Genomic DNA, 21,910 nt, shown 5'->3' with positions numbered 1-21,910 from the left:
TGGCAGCATTCATTTACTCAAATAACATGTATTTATTTAGCATCTACTGTGTGCTCAGCAAAGCAGTGGGAGAGTACCATGTATGAGACAGTTTTCCTGAGCTGCTGATAATTTTGCTGAAAAGTTACATGAAAAAAATTGAAAGTGAAAGTCACTCAGTCCTTTCCGACTCTTTGCGACCCCATGGAATATACAATCCATGGAATTCTCCAGGCCAGAATACCTGAGTGGGTAGCAGTTCCCTTCTCCAGGGGATCTTCCCCACCCAGGGATCGAACCCAACGCGGGTCACCCGCATTGCAGGCGGATTCTTTACCAGCTAAGCCACCAGGGAAGCCCCATAAATCATAATAAAAGTCAATAAATTTTGTTCATGAATGAATGAAATGGCTAAGCTGAATGACAATAAGAGGAGTGCTAATGGGGTTCTCTGCTTGGATTAACTTCTTCACAGTCCATATCTCTGAGCCACTAGGGAGGCGGGTCAGCTGGTAGAGAATCCGCCTGTCCTGCGCACGACCAGGGTTCGATCTCTGGGTTGGGAAGATCCCCTGGAGAAGGAAATGGCAACCCATTCCAGTATTCTTGCCTGGAAAATTCCATGGATAGAGAAGCCTGGTGGGCTACAATCCATGGGGTTGCAAAGAGTCAGACACGACTAAGCTTAACACACACACATACAAACATATGTGTGAGTACTAAGTCGCTTCAGTAATATCTAACTCTTTGTGACCCCATGGACTGTAGCCTCCGAAGCTCTTCTGTCCATGAGATTCTCCAGGCAAGAATACTGGAATGGGTTGCCAGTGCCCTTCTCCAGGTATGTGTATATATATATATATATATATATATATATATATATATGACTTAATTAAAAAAAAAAAGCAGGGACTAAATGCTGTTGAAATTTGGTGAACGTGGGACCCTTACAGGTTGGAACAACCAAGGAAGGCTTCCTGAGAGAGTTCACATGAATTGTTCACTGATGCAACAAACGTTTACCAACCGCTTACAAGGTGCCAGGCTCCGAGAACACAGCAGTGAACAATTCAGAGTGCTTGCTCTCGTGGGGACGATATTCCGGTGGAAAGACAACAGACAATAAAGTATCAGTGAGAGGTGACTGTTGTATTTAAAAGTAAAGCCGCGTAAGTAGGAAGTACGAGATGTGCCACAGGAACTTAGAGACCAAAGCAAAAGGTTTAAGGGCTGTGGTCAGACAGGGATCGGATTCTGATGGTTGGGAGAAGTTATTACTCTTTGGCCCTGAGGGATCTCAGAAAACTACTGGCACATTCTTTTCCTTTCCTGCATATTCAAAGCATTGAGACATCCCTGAGAGTATATAAGAAAAAAGAATGGTAAGTCCCTAAGTCAGCCTATCGCCCCTTGGGGTTAGGGAACCAGGACCGGTCTTTAAAGAGTCCATACCGCCCCTCCTACCTTGATACATAATTCATGAACCTGTCGCGTTCCCACCCTCCCACTTCCCCAGAAGTCCCTTCCGGAAGCCGAGACCGCTGTTCTGAAGGTTCGGCTCCTTTCCTTAGCAGAACCTGCCTTCACTTCCGTGGTGTCGTCACATCCCTGAAAGGTCTACCCCGTCCCCCGGGCAGAAGCTACTTCCGCCCCTACTAGTCGTAACTTCCGCCCGGGGTGTCCTGGAGCCCGGGCCGCGCCGGATGTGCTCTAGCCGCTCCCGGAAGTGACTCGACCTTTGCATTTCCCCCTCTTTCCCCATTGCCGCCCCCCCACATTGCTATTTCCCTCCCTCCCCCCTTTTCGTTTCCGGCGCTCCCGCCTTCTCTCCGCTGCGGCTCAACTCCGAGTCAGTGGGGGGAGGGAGGGAGGGGAGGGAGGGGGCGTGGAGGAATCGGGGTTCTCGGGAGCACGAGCTGCAGCACCACTTCCGGGTGAGTGTTAGGGGAGGGAGGGGGCCACCCACTGCCTCGCGCCCCCGCCCTGCGGGTGTCTCGCGCGCGATCCTTGCGTGTGAGTGTGTGGGTCTGTCTCGCGCCTAAAGTGCGTGCCCGCGCGCTCGCCTGACGCCCTCCCCCTCCCCTCGCCCCCTCCGGGTCCTCCCACCGCACTCGGCTCCCTCCTTCCCAGCAAACGCCGCCCCTCCCGCGCTCTGGCTCGGCTCCGGCGCCGCCGCAGCCGCCGCCGCCGCCTGGTGAGTCTCGCCGCCGCTGCAGCCGGCGCGCGCCGAGCTCTCTGCTCCTTCCCCCTCCCCTTTTCCTTGGGGGGGGCGGGGAAGGGGGGGGGGGTCCACGATGGGACTGTACGTGTGTCCGTCCCGGAACCGGAAGTGGTTGTGGAGGAGCGGGCGATGGGGAGGAATGGGGGGGTTTAGGGGGCGGGTGTCTGTCTGGTGGGTGGCAGAGTTCAGCTCCCTGGAGGGGAAGGAGGGGCGTCCCAAAGAAGGGTCTTTGAGGAACGGCTGGTGGGCGACCTCAGGAGAAGGCGCCCAGGGGCTGTCTCAGGGCAGAGAAGGTGTTTAGGGCACAGCCGGGGACTCCTGTAGCTAGACCACTGTGCAGGCTGAGGGAGGTACTTCTTGGCGCAGGGCCTTGGGTAGGCAGGGGCGAAGTCCTCGCAGAGTGGGGGGAGGCCAGAGGAAGTGCCTGGGCCTGAGCTGGCACTGTGCCTGACACAAGGCCTTGTGCATCCCCCCAGTCCTCAGCTTTGCCTTCTGAGTCAATCCTCGGGAGGCAGGGACCCTTCTCTTCTTCCAACTCTTCTGTTCTCTGACCCTTGGTCACCTGGGGGCCCCCCGGGAACTTAGAAGAACCAGTGTCTGAGCCCAGGGGTGGAACCCACACAGGGGTGGTAGAGTTCTTCTCAGTCGCTGGGAATTGGGTTTGTTTTCCTTGTATCCACATAGGGGGTGGCTCTGCACTCCTGTTACTGTATCCTTGCATCTCTGGATCCCTAGGTTGAGGTGGGGTGGGAGATCTGCCTGCCCTCCAGTCTTGAGTGCTGACAGGCAAAGAATTCCTGAGCTTCTCCACAGTTCCCTGGTGGCTGCATCCTCACCGGCCCCTGTAACCCCGACAATTTGTTTACAGAAAGTTCAGGAGCCCTGGAAAGGACAAGGAATAAGACGACAGGAGGAAGAGAGAGAGAGGGTAAGACAATTTGGGGGTTAATGGCTTTTCTGGTTTGGGGGAAGAAGGGGGTCATCATCAAATGGGCCTTTTTTGAACAACGTGACAGAATTTTTCAAGTAATAGCAATTGTAATCCTGGGGTTTGCTGTGGGAGAAAAATCAGCCTCTTCCTGTTATCTCTTGAGGATACCCAGGAAGTTCTGTGCAGAAAGTTGCCACTGTAACCCCCATCACCTTCCATTCCCACCAGTTCTCATCACGAATGAGTTGGGAAATGCTCAAGTGAAATCACTAAGCAGTTGCACTAAGCGTTGCACTGTTCATAAGAGATTTATTCTGCTTTGGGGACACATGGGCCCTAGTTGCCAGTGTAGCCTTTGTGGCATAGCTTATGGAATTGCCTTCATGTGTTTGGAACAAGCAGAACTGAGTTTGGAGTGGAGTTTGTGTCTTTAATATTGCATCAGTGTTTGGAGTGGATCTGGTGAGTGACTCGAGTCTGTGACAAGGAGTTATTTGAATTTGATATATGGCAGGGTGAAGTTTTGGAGGGGAAAGAACTGATTCATGGGTAGTTTGAAATAAAAATGGATAAAACAGTATGGAATGGATTCCAGAAGTAGTAGGTCTGAAAGAATTCAGAATAGGAGGCTTGATGGTGATTGGGTTTCAGGTGGTCTGAAAATGACAATATATCAACCCCCAAGAGCTTATAATTCTAGCGGTGTCTTCTGAGAACCAGTTCCAGGCTGGTTTATAAAATGTATTCCCCTGTAGGTTTCTGAGCTAAATTGATGATTAAATATTAGGTGCACATCCTCTCATCTCCAGCCTTTTTTTTCTTTCCTGCCTCATGTTGTCCAGGCCTGTCAGTTACTAGTGGAATAGGCAAGGCAAGGAGAACCTCTATGGTGTGCTTCCTGCAGGGTGTAGGTGCAGTGATCCAGTGGGGCCCAGGGTAGAAGGTTGCCAGCTTTAAGGTTCTGTTGGTCTTTCTGAGCCTGGTGTGCTGATCTTTCCAACAGAGTTGGGACAAACCTGTTCTGAATTTATTTTGTATTTGGAAGAGTTCACGGTAGCAGGGCCCCAAATCCTGTTGGGATGGCCCTTCTCCAAGGCCCTTAGGACTTGAGAAAAAGATTTGTTTCCTAACTCAAAAAAAATGGTCCTGGTGCTTCTTCACTTCAAGTTCTTACCTAATATTGCAACCTTTCTGCAGTTGTGCATCTTGGAGCAGTTAGTGGAGAGTCTGAGATCCATGTGTCATGGATCCATGTGTTTCTGTAGTTGAATTCGAGTTAGTTATTCTTTGCATCTCTCTTGTTAGTGCTTCTGGTTGGTCATTAGTAAGCTGGAGGCTATAGTTGTGATACTTTGGGATAGTTCCTTTGTAATTTTGGAACTTTTATGTAACTTCTACTAATTGTCATTACTAAGTCTTCATTAGGTGGAAGTATTTCTCTAACACTCTTCTTTTTAGGAATACTTCGAGCATTTGATTCTTTTTTGTGTTGTCTCCATCTCATCTCCATATGTCTTATGAATTTGTTTTAAGGGGGTTATACTCTTCCATCCTCCACCCAAGTAGAAACTTAGTTGAGTAGTAAATTATTCAGAGTCATCCACTGATGTGTAGGGCCAGATGTAGATTCTCGAAGCCTTGATTCCTCGGTTCATCCTCTGGCCACTAAATTTGGTTGGTGTATTTCATGATTTCCTAAAGGTTGGTTGGGTGAGAGAATGTTGTTTTCATTTCCTCGGTCTTCCAAGAGTTCTTTTAAGATTGAAAAAGGAATATGTAGTTTCCTGAACCTCTTGAAAAAAATATGCTCTCCAACTTCTCACTGGTGAACAGTGGAGGCATGGTGCAGTAGTGAAGTTTAAATTAAAGTAAAGTTGGCAAATTTTCAATCTGCCAACATCTTCTTTCCACGTATTGTGTTTTCCTTCTTTCCTGCACTTTGGGGCTGTGATAGAAGTCTTCCCCTTCCTTCCCAGTGTAGGGTCACATGTTCTGTTTGCTTTTGTTTTTAATGTATTGGCATAATCATCAAACTTAGTGCTCTATGGGGAGTTGCCTGGTGGTCTAGTGGTTAGGATTCAGCATTGTCAGTACCATGTCCCAGGTTCTATTCCTGGTCTGGGAACTGAGATCTCACCAGCTTCCTAGCACAGCCAAAATAGAAAACAAAAAATAAGCAAAAGAAACAACAACAAAAAAACCTGGCACTCTGTATGGAGATGAAGTTTCTCTGTAATATCATTACCGTCTTTGGGTTTTAAGACTGTTGACATGTGCCTGCTTGGATGTCAGGATGGTTTGGTGGAATTCCTTCGTGCAGCATAGAGAGTTGAAAGGAGAAGGGGTAAAACAACAGTTGGCAGGTATTTGAGTGACCTGGCACCTGCTGGGGCGCCCTGTGACACAACCCCAGGGGGCGCCGTTGACATGTCTTCTGGCAGCAGTTTTCCTTCTTGGTTTCTGTCTGATCTCAGTTCAAGGATACAGAGATGTAAGTCGGCCTCATCAGGACAGTGTTGACCCTTCTCAGGTGTCACCCTGCTGGCAAGTATTGCTTCTAGTTGGGTGAGCAGGGCTCCCCGTGTACCCCCTTTTTGGTCCAGTATATTTATCAGAAGCCCACAGTCAGGTTTGTCATTCTCTCCTGGGAACAGCCACGGTTCTGATCTGCAGCTTTGTTCTTTTAAGGACGAGGGCAGAGTGAACAGAGTATGAGGTGGGGGTGGAGGGGCCTGTATTCCCTTCGTCTGGTCTTTTAACTCAGACTCCATCATTCTAAAATCTCTTATTTTGGTGGCCAGGTGAATATCATCTTTCACTGCATTTTGCGTCATTGAAAGATTCATTTTGGGGTTTGTTTTTGGCTGAGCCGGGGCTTCTGGGATTTTAGTTCCCCAACCAGAGATTAAACACGCCCATGGCAGTAAAGTGCAGCGTCCTAACCACAGGACTGCCAGGGAATTCCCTGAAAACTTCATTTTTGAAAGCATTTATTGGGAACTACCTGCACAGTGTATAGCCCATCCCTGGAAATGGTCTAAATTTTGAGTCGTGAATCACCCGCAGTATGAGAGAGCACGTACTAGAGCGGGTCTCACCTAGGACCCTTTCCCAGCATGCTCTTTGGTCCTGAGTTCAGATTCCTGCTCTGCTGTTTACTGTTTGCCTCCAATTTCATCATTTGAAAAATGGGTAACGTCACATTGGAAATAACTATTTCAGTAAAAATTTTTAAGGAAAAAAAAACAGGGATTTTGGTATCCTGCTTCATAAAATTGTTGTGGGATTAAATGGTGTGATGGTTGTAAAGTGCTCTGAACAGTTCCTTGAACACAGTCGGCACTTAATTAATGGCGGTGGTGATTCCGTCCACCAGATCACTTGGCGTCCCTGTGTAAGAACCAACAGGCCATGTTTGACCCAGAGACCGCTTCTCCAGAGCCGCCGGTGGACACTATGAATGAATGTAGTTGGGAGGTACAGGGGGCCTCGTGCGCAGGAATCCTGTTGGAGGAAACCTCATTTTCAGGCTCTCAGTTCCTCCCTCCTACATTGTCACATCCATAATGAGTTGACTTCCTTGACTCTTTAGGGGGAAATTATAGTTAGAGCCTCCTTTCCTTTATTTAAAAAACTTTTTTTTTAAATTGTATGTATTTATTATTTGTTTGGCTGCATTGTTGTAGTCGAGGCACTGGGGATCTTCCTTGCGCCGTGTGGCATCTTCTGTTGCACTGCAGACTCTCTAGTTGTGGCGTGTGGGCTCAATAGTTGTGGTGTGAGCTTAGTTGCTCCGAGACATGTGGGATCTTAGTTCCCCGACCAGGGATCAAACCCACATCCCCTGCGTGCAAGGCTGATTTTTAACCACTGGACCGCCAGGAAAGTCCCAGACCCACCTTTCCTTTACACGCCAGCATAATTCTCTACTTCATTTCCAGCATAGTCACCACCTTTGTCTATTTCACCAGCCTGTCTCTTAGCCAGAAAGAAGGTGGGGGCCGAGGTTCAAGTTGGAGCCCTGGGCATGGCTTTCAAGATCCATCTGCTGTCACTGGATTCGCTAAGTACAGAATTGCTTACTAGGAGATGGGCCCTGTGTTATAGAGTCAGGAAACAAGTTCAAGATGTGGCCCCTGTCTCTCACCAAAGCTGGGCCAGATTGGATCCCCTGATGCTGTGATCTCATTGTTTCTCAACTTCCAATGCCTGCAGGGCCCTCCCTTTATAAACCAGCACGGGTGGGCAAGCGGGTAGCACCTGGGTGGAGAGTGTCCAATTTTACTGTTTATACCTCAGGGAGCTGGGTGTGCCTGTGCCTGACCCTCGAGGCATTTCAGGTTGAGCCTCTCATGTGAGGCTGTGGTTGCCACAGATTTGGTGCATTCCTGTCCTCTCCTTTCTGGGGAACGAATAGGCTGAAATTCAGTTCTGTTTCCACTCACAGGTTTTAAGAAAATGGAGAGTTTCGTTCAATTTTGAGAGCAGTAAGTGTGCTGAGACTTCTCAGAGGCTGAGGAACAGAGTTACGTCTCAGTGAGATCCTTTGGCTCCCCTCCCTTGTTGGAGCACTTTCCTGGTTTGCTTAGTCACTTCTTGGGACCCGGTTTCTGTGCCCAGTCTCCCCTCCAGCTATTGGTATCCCTGATGTCCGCCTCCAGCGTGTCCTTGGCAGGACTGTGGCTATAAGTCAGTGCCTCCTGCGAGTCTTTCACCCCTCCTGGAGCTTCATTGCTCTTGGCCCAGAGCAGGTGTTCATGTTTGTTCCTGCTTTGCTTCACATCCCTTCCCAGCGCTCTCCTCTTTCCCCTTCACCTGCTTCTGCTGGCCAGGACGTCCCCTGGTCCAGACTTTGGGGAAGCTACTGTGGACCAGCAGCCTGCAATTAAGCCTTGCCAGGCAGAGTGATCAGAGTGTGAGAGCAAGCAGTGGGTCAGCTGCACCCCAATTAAAACAATACATTTGAAAAATAAAAACAGTAACAAAAAAGAGAGTGAGTGGTGGGATCCCTTGCCTGGGTTTCAGACCCATCGGTGACTTGCAGTGTGATTCTAAGGGATTCCTTTTCTTTTTTCTTATTCCTCACTCCCAGGGTTTCACGCTCACGCGTCATCTGCACGCAGAGAACTTGAGCTCGTAGAGGCAGTGTTTGAGAACTCCAGAGGGGTCTGGTAACGTGTGTGTGTGTTCCCTGTTCTGAGCCCTTCAGGTGGCGATCCGGGGTCCTGCTGCTACTGCTGGAGCCAGCACCCCTTTTAAAACTGCATACTCCAGGGACTTGCCTGGTGGCTCAGTGGCTAAGACTCCACACTCCCATGGTTGATCCCTGGTCAGGGAACTAGATCCCACATGCTGCAACAAAGGTCCCTCCAGCCACAACTAAGACACAATGTAGACAAATAAATATATATTTACAGAGCAAATTGGTTACCACATGTTCTCGCTGCTCAGTCCAGGGTGTGTGGTACGCAGTGCAGCACTGAGTTTGTTCTTACACCTTGAGGAGATCTGGAGGGGGGCGTGGCGCCCAGATATCATATGGAGCCCCAAAATATTGTGATTCTGATTCTCATCAGTTTCATTCTTTAATTTTCTTGGGCATTTTGTGTTCTGACCAAGAACCTTTTCAAGCTGTGTGACCTATAGACATGTGGATTGGAACCCTTGGAATTTTTTTTATTTCAAGGAAGATGGGTTTGAGGGATGAAGGGAGAGGAACAAGGATAGATGCCCCGGCTCTTTTCAACCCGATCTGTGATCTGCTTTGTGTGTACATGGGCCCCTGCCTTCCTCTCTCATGGAAGGACTGCAGTTTCTTTCTCTTTCTTCTTAATTTCTAGTATACTATTTTATTTTTGTCTGCACTGGGTCTTTGTTGCTACAAGGGCTTTTCTCTAGTTGCGATGAGCGGGGGCTACTCTCTAGTTGTGGTGCGTGGGCTTCTCATTGCGGTGGCTTCTCTTATTGCGGAGCACAGGCTCTGGGGCGCATGGGCTCAGTAGTCGCGGTTCCCAGGCTCTAGAGCACAGTCTCAGTAGATGTGGTGCTCAGGCTTAGTTGCCCCGTGGCATGTGGGCTCTTCCCTTAGACCAGGAGTCAAATACGTGTTGCCTGCCTTGGCAGGTAGGTTCTTTACCACTGAGCCACCAGGGTAGCCCATGACTTCAGTTTCTCTTCTTGTCAGCAAAAGAAAGCAGTGCCAGTTCTGTTTCTTTGGGCTACAGGAAGCACTGTGTGGGTAGACAAGCTCTCTCCCCAGCATCTGATCCTGGGAGCCTCGGTTGGATGCGGATGTAGTGCCGAGGGTCCTGACTTCAGGGACCTGTGTGCCAGGTCTGAGGGCTCATTCCCAGCCCTGTGCGAAGAGATCAGGAGCTCCTCTGCTCCTCTCCCCGCTGCTGAGCTGGTTTAAGTTATTCCTGCCTGTGACATGGTGTCTCTTTCCATCTTCAGGTAGAATGGAAGAGTCTCACTTCAATTCTAACCCGTACTTCTGGCCTTCAATCCCCACGGTCTCAGGACAGGTAGGTGGTGGTTGGCTCGCTTGTGTAATTCTGTCAGCTCTGAGTAGCAAGTTCTGTGACTGTGGATGCTGAAGTAAGATAAATCCTATGCTGTCTCCCCGGGATTATATAGCGTTTCCACTCAGCTAATCTCTGGAAGCGCAGCTATTAACCACCGCCTTTTGGTCTCCACGGAGCAGGGTGCCAAGGGAGCAGGCGGGCTGGACCTTCTCTCAAAGGCTGCTCTCCCCTTCCTTTCCTTTTAGATTGAGAACACGATGTTTATCAACAAGATGAAGGATCAGCTGCTGCCAGAGAAGGGCTGTGGGCTGGCTCCGCCCCACTACCCCACCTTGCTGACAGTGCCTGCCTCGGTGTCCCTGCCCTCGGGCATCAGCATGGACACAGAGTCCAAGTCAGACCAGCTGACCCCACACAGCCAGGCGTCGGTCACCCAGAACATCACGGTTGTCCCCGTGCCGTCGACAGGACTGATGACCGCCGGTGAGCACCTCTGCTCTTCTCCACTCTGAGGTGTTGATCTTTCGCGATCAGTACCCCAGGCTGGAGGGCGCCGGGGACATGGGGAGTGGGAGACGTGTTTTGATTCCTCAATCAAATCTTTATTAAGTGCCTACTGTGTGCCTAGCAATGCGCTAGGCATTGTGGGGGAAACAAAGAAGTAGAAGATGCGGTCCCTGCCTTTGAGGAGGTGACATTCTTTCCTTCTCTGAATCAAGGCGTCTCCTGTTCTCAGAGGTGGAGAAGAGAAGGGAGTCAATCAAGGGGTAAATCTCACTGTTACCGGGGCGGGGCGGGGACAGGGGTTAGGAGACCGTTGTTTTTCTACAGGGCTTGGGGTTTCCTGTACACTCCGGGCGGGGGGATGGTGGTGAGGGGCTACATAGACAATGATCTGGGGAAAATGAAGTAGGACCAGGGTGAGGACCAGACAACATGACACCATCTCCTTTTTCTCGCAATCCTAGGTCCCGGCCTGGTTATCACGTCCCCCTCAGGCTCCCTCGTGACCACAGCCACGTCAGCTCAGACCTTCCCCATCTCGGCTCCCATGATTGTCTCAGCTCTTCCCCCTGGCTCACAAGCCCTGCAGGTGGTCCCCGACCTCTCTAAGAAGGTAGCATCGACCCTCACCGAGGAAGGCGGCGGCGGCGGTGGCGGTGGCGGCGGCACCGTGGTGGCCACTAAGCCCCCCCGGGGCCGGAAGAAGAAGCGGATGCTGGAGTCGGGGCTGCCCGAGATGAATGACCCTTATGTCCTCTCCCCTGAGGACGACGATGACCATCAGAAAGACGGCAAGACCTACAGGTAAGGGTAGAGCCGGGGGCTGGAGGGGTTGCCGCGCTCTCAGCTTCCCCACCCCATCGGGCTCGGCACTCTGGCAGCTTCCACTTCAGGTCCATGTGCATGTCAGGCATTCAGTTGAGGGGGAGGAAGACGGGGCTGCTGGCCCTTCTCTGTGGCCTCTTCCCCAGGAGGCAGACCCATTTTGCCCCTTCATTTTTGGGGGTCGTCAGCATTGACTTATTCGGGGGTGATATAATGGAATTTCTGTCTTGTTACGAGACTTTAGACTAGGTTCAAGACTCTTGTCTCCTCCTTTTTGCTTTCTACATTTTCCATTCCTTTTTTTCCAAGAAACTTTTCTGGTTAAGCAGCTAATCTTAACCTGTGTGCCATCCACCAGTTTGTGGGCCCTGTTTGAGCATTGAGCCTGCCTGACCCTGCATGGTTGGGATGATGGGATGATGGGAGGGGTCTGTATTAAAAGGTGGAGCAAATAGGATCCCTCCCCTCCCACCTGTGGAATAGTCGCTTGTTAAATGGCTGTTGGCTCACCTTCTCATTCATGGAAGTTCTTTTCATCTCCTACTTCCTTTAAGTTGCCTATTGCCAAAAAGCATTCTAAGCATATTTGCATGTGATACTATATGAAAATGGTTACATTATCTGAACTCCCTACCCTTTGAAAATTGGAAATCTTTTATTCCCCTTGAGAACCATCAAGGGCCCTAGAGGGTTCGGGGAGTTTAGCCCCAGTGTACAGAGTGGAGTAACCACTGTCGAAGCTTTGACGCAGACGGGCAGACGTGCATGGCTGGGAGACTGGGTCTGTCCTTAGTGTACCGAGATGGGCAATGTTGTTCCCATTTTAGGAGCGAAGGGAACTGCGGCACAGGAAATGGACAGAGCCTTGGGCTCATGGATTCAGTTCCCGGCTCCACCACGAACTTGCTGTGTGACCCTGGGCAAGTCCTTTCCCCCTCTCTGGGCCTCAGTTTCCTCATCTGTAAAATGGGGAGAATTCTGTTTATGCCTCCCAGTCGTTGGGAGTATATATCAGATAAGATTTGACATGTTGGGAACTTCAAAACAGATAAGAAATGGTCATCACGTAGCATTTATTTATTTTTTATGTGTTGTACATCTCTACCATGGAGAGTTCAGAGCGTTTAAAAGTCATCTTTGTAATTCAGAATGAGGGGAGTGTTGCTGTGCTCTGTAGAAAGTATTGAGCACTGCAGAATTCCAGCTCATAACCTGAAAGTTCACTGCAGCTTTATTATTGCAGGTGTACCCTACTTTATACAGTAAAAGTGTTCCTGAAAAATGTTTACATCATGTCATATCATAAAGGTACTTGACAAGCTTGATTCATTTAAAGGCATCGTTTTATGTTTTCATAAAATGAAAATCCCTTTTAAATTTATTCTGTACAAATCTGGGTTTTTATGTATTTGCTTAAAGTGAGGTCATTGTGACATGGAGCCACAGCTCAATGAATTCATTCCTTGTAGAAGTGATGGGAGGGCTCCCTGACACTGGGGGGCCCTTCACAGGGATCAGGGTCCTCTGATTCTCATGTGGTTTCTCATGTGCTTTCTGGACCCACGTGAGAGCCATTTCTGGACTTCTCACACTGCATGTGCAAAGAAGTGTGAGCTTAACAATTGGAGGGCAGCCATGACAGGACTTCCCACACCCTCAGTGTTTTTGGAATTCTTGACCAGCCCCACCTCCAGGTGGCTAAAGGGAACTCTGAATTTAAAGGGGACTAAATCCTTAGGTTGGGAATATCCCCTGGAGAAGGGAATGGCAACTCACTCCAGTATTCTTGCCTGGGAAATTCCATGGGAGAGTAGGCTGGTGGATTCTAGTCCGTGGAGTCAAAAAGAGTCAGACACAACTGAGAAACTAAACCAAGACACCTATGTTATAGGTAAATGGAATTGCTTAAGAAACTCAAACTCTGAGGTGCCAGAGGAATCTTTTTAATCATGAACAATCCCATTTGCAATCCATATGTGGGTCAACCAACCACGACCACTCCTGTGGTCCATAGCATTTGACTGGGCATTGAGGGAATTGGATTCTTTTTCTCTGGGCAAGTCAACTTATTTCTCGCTCTCTATTCCCATCTGTAAAATGGGAAGATTCATCCTGACCCTCATCTCTTGTGGAAATGTTCTGAGGAAAATCTGAGTATCCAAATGTTTTTGATCATCTTAGGGGAAAAAATAGTCGTTAATTCAAAGCTGTTCTTGTAACCAAGGCCATGGCCTTGCATGCCTCCACAGGGGCACCCTTGTGGCCTCCGGAGCTGTGTGCCCGTGACTTGGACACTGGCCTTCCTATCCTGCCCACTGCCACAGCTCTCCTAGTCAGGTTTCTCCCTCCCCCCCCCCCCCCCCCCCCACCCCCACCCCTCACACACACACCTGGCATTAGATTTGTACTTATTTGGCTTCAGAGGATTTTGGAGATGGAAGTACATTAATGGTCACCTAAGCCTCCCTATAGTTTTAGTGTTTAACTGTTTCTGGCAGATGCTGCAGTGGTCTGGCTCTCCCTCGATCCCTCTATAGAGTGAGGAGTCTTAGGTCAGGTGAGAATGAATCATGGGTTGTCCTCTGGCAAATGGCTTCACCTTTCTGAGCATTTGTGTTCCTGTCTGTAAAACAGGATAGTGCTTGCCAAATTGTTGTGAGGAGTGGAAACTGTGTGTTTAAAGGGCCTAATTCAAGGAACTTTCCTGGTGGTCCAGTGGTTAAGACTCTGTTCCCAATGCAGGGGGCCTGGGTTCGATCCCTGTTTAGAGAACTAGATCCCACATGCCTCAACTAAGACCCAGTGCAGCCAAATAAATCAATAATATGTGTTTTTGTTTTTTTTTTAAAAAGGGGGCCTAGTTCAGGCACAGCAGCAAATGGCATCTGTTAATGCCCGTTAGTATTGAGTTATTATCACAATCATCCGTATGATACTTACCCCTCTGGAGATGGCACATTTTTGATGAATTTAAGTTTGGCAGATTTCCGTAGTTTGAAAACTTTGATGAAGAGGCTTGTTTCTCTTTTTTTATAATTAATTCCAGATGAAGGGTACAGTTATGTGTTCAGCATTCACATGCAAACTAATGAGGTTTCATTGGAATTAACATGAGTGGGTGTGTCTTTCCACCTGTCTGAGAAATCTTAGTGGTGGAAGGAAATTATCTTGTAACTTTAGTGCAGTTTCTCCTCCAAGTGACAAAGTGCCTAGTTTTTAACCTTGGTCTTAGTGAAATATAGAGTAGCATAAGCTCGTCCAGCGCTGGTGCTACTAACGTTAATGCAGTTCTATTACTGGAGAACACTTGGCTTACTGTTGACCATTCTGGGTCTTTGAGGGGCAGATATTTCTCTCTCCATTTTACAGACCAGAAAATCGAGGTCTAGACTGACAAGCAGGCCTGTAACTGAACCCTGCGTAGAGCCCAGGTGTCCAGACTTCCGTTGGACCCTGCTGACTATAAACAGCAACCCCCCCCCCCCCCCATATACACACAGATATATACACACACACACACACAATGGGTGGATATCCCAGACTACAGCAAGGGGTTGGTCAGCTGGTAATTGGATTTCCTTCAGAGTTTTCAGGCAACTTGAGAATAGAAATTAGCCTTACTGGTGAGTGTTTTAGTGGAAGCATTAATACAGGAACTGTATCCCCAACTCACTAGAGTCTCATCTTCTCTGAGGAGATCAAGAGTTCTTTTTAGTCCCCATCTTGATTATTCTCTGAAGATTCTCCTGGGATCAGAAAAAAGGCAGAATCCCCCTTCACCATCCCTGAGCTCCTTTTCAAGGAGGAGGACCCAGAACAGAGGGTCCAGACTGCCCTGGCTCCCAGGCTGCGGTCCTCGCTGGCAGCCCATGTCATCTGCTGCTGAGTTGTTCAGGAGTGATAGGGTTCCAGCTCATGGAGAGACTACGTAGCTTTTTCCCAGTAAAGTCTAGATAGCTGTGACTTACCTTGCCCACAGGCCTCCTTATTTGATATCGCTGGGCACTGTAGTAGAAGGATTGCCAGCTCAGGTGGCGAGTGCAAGTTCACTTAGACGCTGCTGATGCCAGCCTGAGATGCTGGTGTTGGCGCCAGGCAAAGGTTCAGTGGGAAGCTCAGTGTTTGGCCAGTCGTCTTCTCCTGAACGTTTGAGGGGTACAACCCCCTCCAGCAGTTTCCTTGGCTCATTGCAGAGGTAGTTCTCACCTGACTGGCAAGGGGCTGGGGGTGGGGTAGTGGGTGGAGCATTGGATACAGGGTGGAGGCCAGACACAGGGTTGGGGAAGGCCCCCTCCAAGTAATCCTGCTCTTTCTCCACCCTGTCCCTCTTGGAAGGAATCTAGATTCACTGTCAAACAGGAAGTAGGAGAAAATCTGAGGAGACAGGAGAAAAGTCCTCCTGGGCAACCTAGTCAGTTTGTCCTCGTTGTCCTCTCAGGAGCTGGAGGGTTACCCGAGGAATGTCCTTTCACCATGGGATCCTGGAGGAAGGGGTGCTAAAAAGTCTGAAATCAAGTTACAGGCAGAAGGAAGACGGGTGTGAGGTGAATCCACGTCAGCTCAGGGCCAGTCATAAGGTTTTCCTGTCTCACCTGGTTGAATTCTTGTTTATGTACACACTGGGGAGTCCAGGCATTAAGCAAACACTTGAATTAAATACTCACATTGTGCCAGGCAGTGTTGGAAGCGTAGGCTGTCAGGATAGATAAAATAGAGCCCCTCCTCTGGAGGGCCCGCAGTGTGGCTGGCACAGGAGAGATCAGAGGGGTTGGCATCCCTGGCAGCGGAGGGGCGGGCTCAGCCACGCCCGCTCGGTGGACGGAGTCCTAACCGCTGCCCTCCCTTGGCCCAGGTGCCGGATGTGCTCCCTGACCTTCTACTCGAAGTCGGAGATGCAGATCCACTCCAAGTCCCACACCGAGACCAAGCCCCACAAGTGCCCACACTGCTCCAAGACCTTCGCCAACAGCTCCTACCTGGCCCAGCACATCCGTATCCACTCAGGGGCCAAGCCCTACAGTTGTAACTTCTGTGAGAAATCCTTCCGCCAGCTCTCTCATCTCCAGCAGCACACCCGGTAAGGCTGCTCTCAGTACCCACCCCCACCCCCAAGCGTGGACACTGAGGCCACGTGGCCAGCACCTCCTCCTCCTCGCTCCATATTTTTTCCTGTGTCCCTTTCCACTTTGCCCCTGGGAGCCTCGACTCTCCCATTGCTGTTTGTGAAAACTAATGACATGTCCCTGCAGCTCGGGCGGGGTGGGGCCTGGAGACTTGTGCTCTCTGGCCCCAGAGACTGGACCCATCTGTGTGGTTTCTCTCTGTGTCTGTGTCTGGAAATCTTCTGCAGAGCAGGCCCTGCTCTTACTATATACTTCAGGTCAGAGCGAAGGTGCGCGTTCAGCCTCAGGTCCATGGGCAGCAGGCGGTGGTGGTCTTTGTTCAGATTACTGTGTGGAAGCAGGGTGTCCGTGGTGAGTGTGTGACCTTGGCCCAAAGCGGAGGGCTGATGAGCCGGAATTCTTTAAGGTTACTGGAGCCAGGGGTGCCGCTCTTCATCATCTCACTGCCATTCTAGCCACCGATTTAAGATCAGCAGCAGCGTAGACGCGGGTGTCCTCTTCACCAGCCTCTCCAGGGGGGAGGGAGGCGGGGTGCTCTCGTCCATCAAGCAGCATCCTTGCACCCAGCGGAGAGCTGAGCCCGTGGTGTCGAGCCGCTCCCTCCTCCCCCTCCCTCCTCTCCTCTCCGGCAGGATCCACTCCAAGGTGCACACGGAGATCATCAAGCCCCACAAGTGCCCGCACTGCTCCAAGACCTTCGCCAACACCTCCTACCTGGCCCAGCACCTCCGTATCCACTCGGGGGCCAAGCCCTACAACTGTTCCTACTGCCAGAAGGCCTTCCGCCAGCTCTCCCACCTCCAGCAGCACACACGGTAAGGGAGAGTGGCAGGCTACTGCCCCTGCCCCGCTGGCATGCCCTCCCTACCCCCGCCCCGGACACACACAACAACCCGCATGCGGGGGGCGGGGGAGAGACCCGGCTGGAGGAGAGAGCTGGCACCGGGGAGGAAGACCACGCAAGACTGGAGACACCAGTGGACACTCAGAGATCTGCCTTTGTGGGTCAGAAGCAGTGCCGAGGAGACGCAATGACTGGGCCATTCCCTGATCTGAGGGAGGAGGAAACCTACTGAGAGCAGAGCTGACAAGTCCTTCCCTCATCCTCCTGCCTGGAAACAACCTGGCAAGTGCACATATCTGGCAAGATTTTCTCCTCGAGGACATTTGGTTGGAGAAGACCATCCCTCTAGCCCTTCGGGCACCAACTATGAACGGGAGGTAGAATGAGACTTCAGCCAGCTACCAGCCTGGCGACACCAACAGCACCTCGCAAGGCTCCCAGGGAGGCCAGGAGTACAGAACAGAACACATCCCAAATGTGCACAACGAAACGGAAAGGCTCCTACTCCATGAGGATGTGCAGTTTGTCCCATGATCCTCGAGTAGCCTGGAGGAGGTGAGCCTGCGTTTGGAAGACCTGATGACCTTCGATGGGATGTCAAGTTGAGCTGGAGTCCAGGGTCTTGCTGGCCATAGGCCTCCTCTCCTGGCTGTTTCTGGAGGTGGCAGTTCCCCTTAAAGTGGTCCCACAGCTGGCTTCTCGAAGAGGAGGAATCAGGCTTTCCTCACAAGGAGACGCATCCTGCGAGGTTTTCAGGATTTTTACACCTGTGGTCTCAAAAAGCAGCCAGTCACAGAGATGCTTCTGAAGTCCCTGCCGAGGAGCAGGGGTCTGGAGACCCTCAAGTCCTTAGCTCGCCTCAGCAGAGGGCCCTGTAGTGTTTGAAGAGGTCAGATTTTTACTAATCTGGGCATTTCCTGCTGTTCGGGCAGAACTAGGCATAACCCCAGGAACTTCCAGGGTCATGTTGCCCTTCACATTTCGCATAACTCTGTGCTCTTCTTTGACACCAGAATTTTCTCTGAGAGTGGTGCTAAGGTTGAAGTGATAGTTTCTGGCTGTGTGTTGGGGGCCACGGGAGAAGTGTCCTGTATTTCTTCTCACTGCTTTGTTTATCTTACGTTTCTGAACGTTCGTGAGGGATGATTACTGTGGGAGCTGCCTTGACTGCCAGGTTGTGGCCTGACTGTCCCTTGGCTGCCAGGCCCCCAGCCTTCCCCTCCCCGCAAAGGAGCCCAGCTTGAGCCGTGTGGCATGGGCAGCGAGCAGAAGTTGGGCCTGTGGCCTGAGCTGGTGCCTTCTGGAGACCCGCGCCGTGTTCCCCGAGGAGGCCTGTTGAGGTGCTGGTCCGTGAGCGGCCTCGCTGACGTGCTCTCCCTTTCTCCTTCTCTCATCCCATGCAGAATCCACACCGGGGACAGGCCGTACAAATGTGCACACCCAGGCTGCGAGAAAGCCTTCACACAGCTCTCCAACCTGCAGGTAACTGCTCCACCCTCCACACGGGGCCTGACGTCTGAGTCTCGGGGGTGGAGGTGCCGTGACACCAGCCAGTGGTTCTCAAACTTCTTCAAGACCCTTTACACTCTTAACAGTCATCCAGGAACCCAAGGAGCTTTTGTTGACGTGGGTAATAACACCTAACTACAGAGATTATCAAACTGAAAAACTGTTTAGTAATTTGTTTATAAAAGTAACAAACAGGGACTTCCGTGGCAGTCCAGTGGTTAAGACTGCACTGCCAATGCAGGGGGTGTGGGTTTGATCCCTGGTCAGGGAACTAACATCCCACGTACTGTGTGGCTCAGCTAAAAGATTTTTTAAAAATAATTTTTAAAATTAAAAAAATAGAAATAACAAACTCTATTGCACATCAGCATAAATATCTCTAAATCCTCCCCCCACCGCCCGCCAAAAAGAAAATTTAGAAGAATGGCATTTTATTTTTATGCTTCCTTCTCTAACGTCTGGCTCACTGGAAGATGGACGGACTTTCTTTGTGCTGCTTTTATTCTATTCCATATTAGACATCACGTTATCTCTGTACAGTCAGGAAAGAATGATCATGAAAAAGCAAACGGTGTCTTATTGCCACTATTTTGACAATACTTTTGACCTGGCAGCCCCCTGAGAGGTCTTTGTGTTCCCCAGTGATCCCCACACCTCTCTTTGAGAACCCCTGAATGAACGGCCCCAGCATTGCCGCCAGTCTCACTTTTGGGATCCTGGTGCTTGCTGCCCTAGGGGTGCTACTTCCCTTAGCTGCTGCCTCCTGAGGTTACATCTGAAGCAGTTTCTACTGTCTGTGGACAGAAGCAGAGGCCAAGAGTCCTGGCACTGAACTCAGGGCTTTCCATTAAGGTCAAGGAGGCGGGAGGGCAGAGTCTGGTGCACCCATCCTCATTCCTCCCAATTTTCTCAGTCCCACAGGCGGCAGCACAACAAAGATAAACCCTTCAAGTGCCACAATTGTCACCGGGCGTACACAGACGCGACCTCGCTGGAGGTGCACCTGTCCACGCACACAGTGAAGCATGCCAAGGTGTACACCTGCACCATCTGTAGCCGGGCGTACACGTCGGTGAGCGCTCTCCCCACCCCCCTCAAGCCACTGCACCCCACCTTTCTGATAGAGAGCTGTGACCACGCCTCCTCCCTTGCTCCAACTTGCCAGAATCAGGAAAGAGAACTGAAGTGAAAAGACACAGAGCTGAGGAATGTAGAGGATGCCTGGTCCTTTAAGCCTAGACCAACTGCTCAGCAGTGATTCTTCATTTTTCTTAGACATAAGACAAAAGAAAGCACCTTGAAATTGTGAGAGATGAGATTTCAGTTAGACCTCTTCTTTAGACTCGGGGGCTTCCCAGGTGGCGCTAGTGGTAAAGAACCCGCCTGCCAGCGCAGGCTATCCCTGGGTCGGGAAGCTCCCCTCGGGGAGGAAATGACAACCCACTCCAGTATTCTTCCCTGGAGAATCCCATGGACAGAGGAGCCTGGTGGGCTACAGTCCGTGGAGTTGCAAAGAGTTAAGACACTAAAGAGACTTAACACACACACACATATTAGACTCCAGAAAAAGGTGTTCAGGTTATTCTGTTAAGAGAGCTTGGAGAAAATGACAGCGTTCCCTGCACCAGTTGAATGCCCACAGTGACTATAAAGGTCCCCCTCTCTTGTCCACCCAGTAGTGAGCCCTGCAAGTGGCCTCGGGGAGAACCTGCAAGGTTCCAGAACACCTCTGTATCCATGTTGTTCCATTTAAAGCAAAGTAACAGCCATCCTTTCCTCCCCTCAACTCCTTTTCCATCTTCCCCAGGAAACGTACCTGATGAAACACATGCGCAAACACAACCCTCCTGATCTCCAGCAGCAGGTGCAGGCGGCGGCAGCAGCAGCAGCGGTGGCCCAGGCCCAGGCCCAAGCTCAAGCCCAGGCCCAAGCCCAGGCCCAGGCCCAGGCCCAGGCCTCTCAGGCTTCGCAGCAGCCACAGCAACAGCAGCCACAGCCACCACACTTCCAGTCCCCTGGGGCAGCCCCCCAGGGTGGGGGTGGCGGGGACAGCAACCCGAACCCTCCACCCCAGTGTTCCTTTGACCTGACCCCCTATAAGACGGCGGAGCATCACAAGGACATCTGCCTCACCGTCACCACCAGCACCATCCAGGTGGAGCACCTGGCCAGCTCGTAGAGACCTGTGCTGCCGGCCACTGGGAAGAGGGGGAGGAAGTGCCGGTCCCTCCTTTCTCCAGCTCCTCCCAGTGGGAAAAGTCCTCTTCTTCTTTGACAGGCCACAGCTCCACCTCCTTGGGCCTCAGGCGCGGCCTTCCTTCCCAGGATACCATCCTTATTCTCAGCTCCTCTTCAGAAGGAACGTCAGCCCTCCCGATGGGCAGAGGAGTACTGAGCTGGTAGCGTAATCCGGCAGCCTCCCTGCCTAAGCATAGCTTTTAAAATTGGGGGTTGGTGCTCAGGGGAGGGGTTTGCTATGACCTCATAGAGACTATTCCAGCGGGGCACTTACTCTCTCCTCACCCTCGTGATCCTCCAAGCTCGGGCTGATAAGAGGACTAGAGGTTGGCCCTCCCAGATGTCAGAGCGGAGGGAGCCCTAAATGCAACCAGCCTCCTGTTCTACTCTTGCCTGCAAAAGAACAGAGGTTCCTCCCGTGCCCCTGTCCCTGGGAGCCATTTTCTTTCCCTCATGACCTCACTTCAATCCTACCTAATACCGGAAGGAGGTCTGGGGGTGGGGGATCAAGGGCTGAGATGTGGTCCCAAAGGGGCCAGAGATCCCCAAAATGGTCAAGGTGGCTTAGAAGTGTGGGTTATGGTTTTCCTTGGAGTCTCTCCCTTTCTCTGCCAGCCGAGGCCCTGTGCTCTGTCTCCCAGTCCCCAGCCTAAGGAGCTGTGGGTTCCTTATGAAACCCCACAAGGGAGTGCTGCAGAGAAGGGAGAGTTCAGGGCAAATGCAAAGACTGGACTTAGCTCCCTAGGTGCCACGGTCAGTTGCCGGACACGGATTTATATATAAATATATATATATAAATATATATATACCCACTCATCACGGCCATCTTTGTTGTAACCATTTCTGTGTTTATAAATGCATTATCTCAGAATTTTCATATTTGATGTTTTGTTTATTTTTGTCCCCTTTTTGTTTTTCTCCACCCTGTCTCCTGGCCAGCAACATTTTTATTTTTTTGTCTTTTTTTTTTTTTTTAATCATGGCAGATTTCCGAGAAAAGAAAAAATGGAAAAAAAAAAATCAGGAAACTAAGTTGTTATAAAGCAATTTAAAATGAAGAAAAAAAAAAGAAAAAACTTATGTACAAAACCAAGGGGTGTTTTTAGAACCTTGTATAGAAATAAATTCGTGTAAAAGGATCAGAGGCAGTGGAGCTACTGATGTGAGTATAAGCATGGGGGGAAGAGCTATCTGGAGAGGCATTCAAGGCCA

At 50.6% G+C, this 21,910-nt stretch overlaps 1 protein-coding gene across 16 annotated transcripts; it reads left to right on the top strand.

Moving 5' to 3' along the window:
- The first annotated feature begins 1,695 nt into the window (after nucleotides 1-1,695).
- ZNF384 (zinc finger protein 384) lies at nucleotides 1,696-21,837 on the top strand. Of its 16 annotated transcripts, XM_043881127.1 has the most exons (13): nucleotides 1,710-1,913; nucleotides 2,110-2,173; nucleotides 3,069-3,128; nucleotides 9,585-9,655; nucleotides 9,901-10,138; nucleotides 10,375-10,422; nucleotides 10,624-10,963; nucleotides 11,812-11,904; nucleotides 15,837-16,061; nucleotides 16,740-16,922; nucleotides 18,355-18,433; nucleotides 19,374-19,532; nucleotides 20,268-21,837. In XM_043881127.1, exons 4-13 carry the CDS (start codon nucleotides 9,590-9,592, stop codon nucleotides 20,637-20,639), a joined length of 1,803 nt encoding a protein of 600 aa, XP_043737062.1. In that variant the 5' UTR covers nucleotides 1,710-1,913; nucleotides 2,110-2,173; nucleotides 3,069-3,128; nucleotides 9,585-9,589; the 3' UTR covers nucleotides 20,640-21,837. The 16 variants fall into 16 exon arrangements, with proteins under 16 accessions (XP_043737060.1, XP_043737065.1, XP_043737070.1 ...); XM_043881125.1 differs by lacking the exon at nucleotides 2,110-2,173 and having other exon boundaries at nucleotides 1,696-1,913; XM_043881128.1 differs by lacking the exons at nucleotides 1,710-1,913; nucleotides 2,110-2,173 and adding an exon at nucleotides 2,344-2,574.
- The last annotated feature ends 73 nt before the right edge of the window (nucleotides 21,838-21,910 follow it).

This window comes from Cervus elaphus, chromosome 22, assembly GCF_910594005.1.
Source record: "Cervus elaphus chromosome 22, mCerEla1.1, whole genome shotgun sequence".
In the NCBI taxonomy this organism is placed as follows: Eukaryota; Metazoa; Chordata; class Mammalia; order Artiodactyla; family Cervidae; genus Cervus; species Cervus elaphus.
The sequence above is the reverse complement of the archived record's forward strand: the minus strand, read 5'-3'. Positions and strand labels throughout refer to the sequence as shown.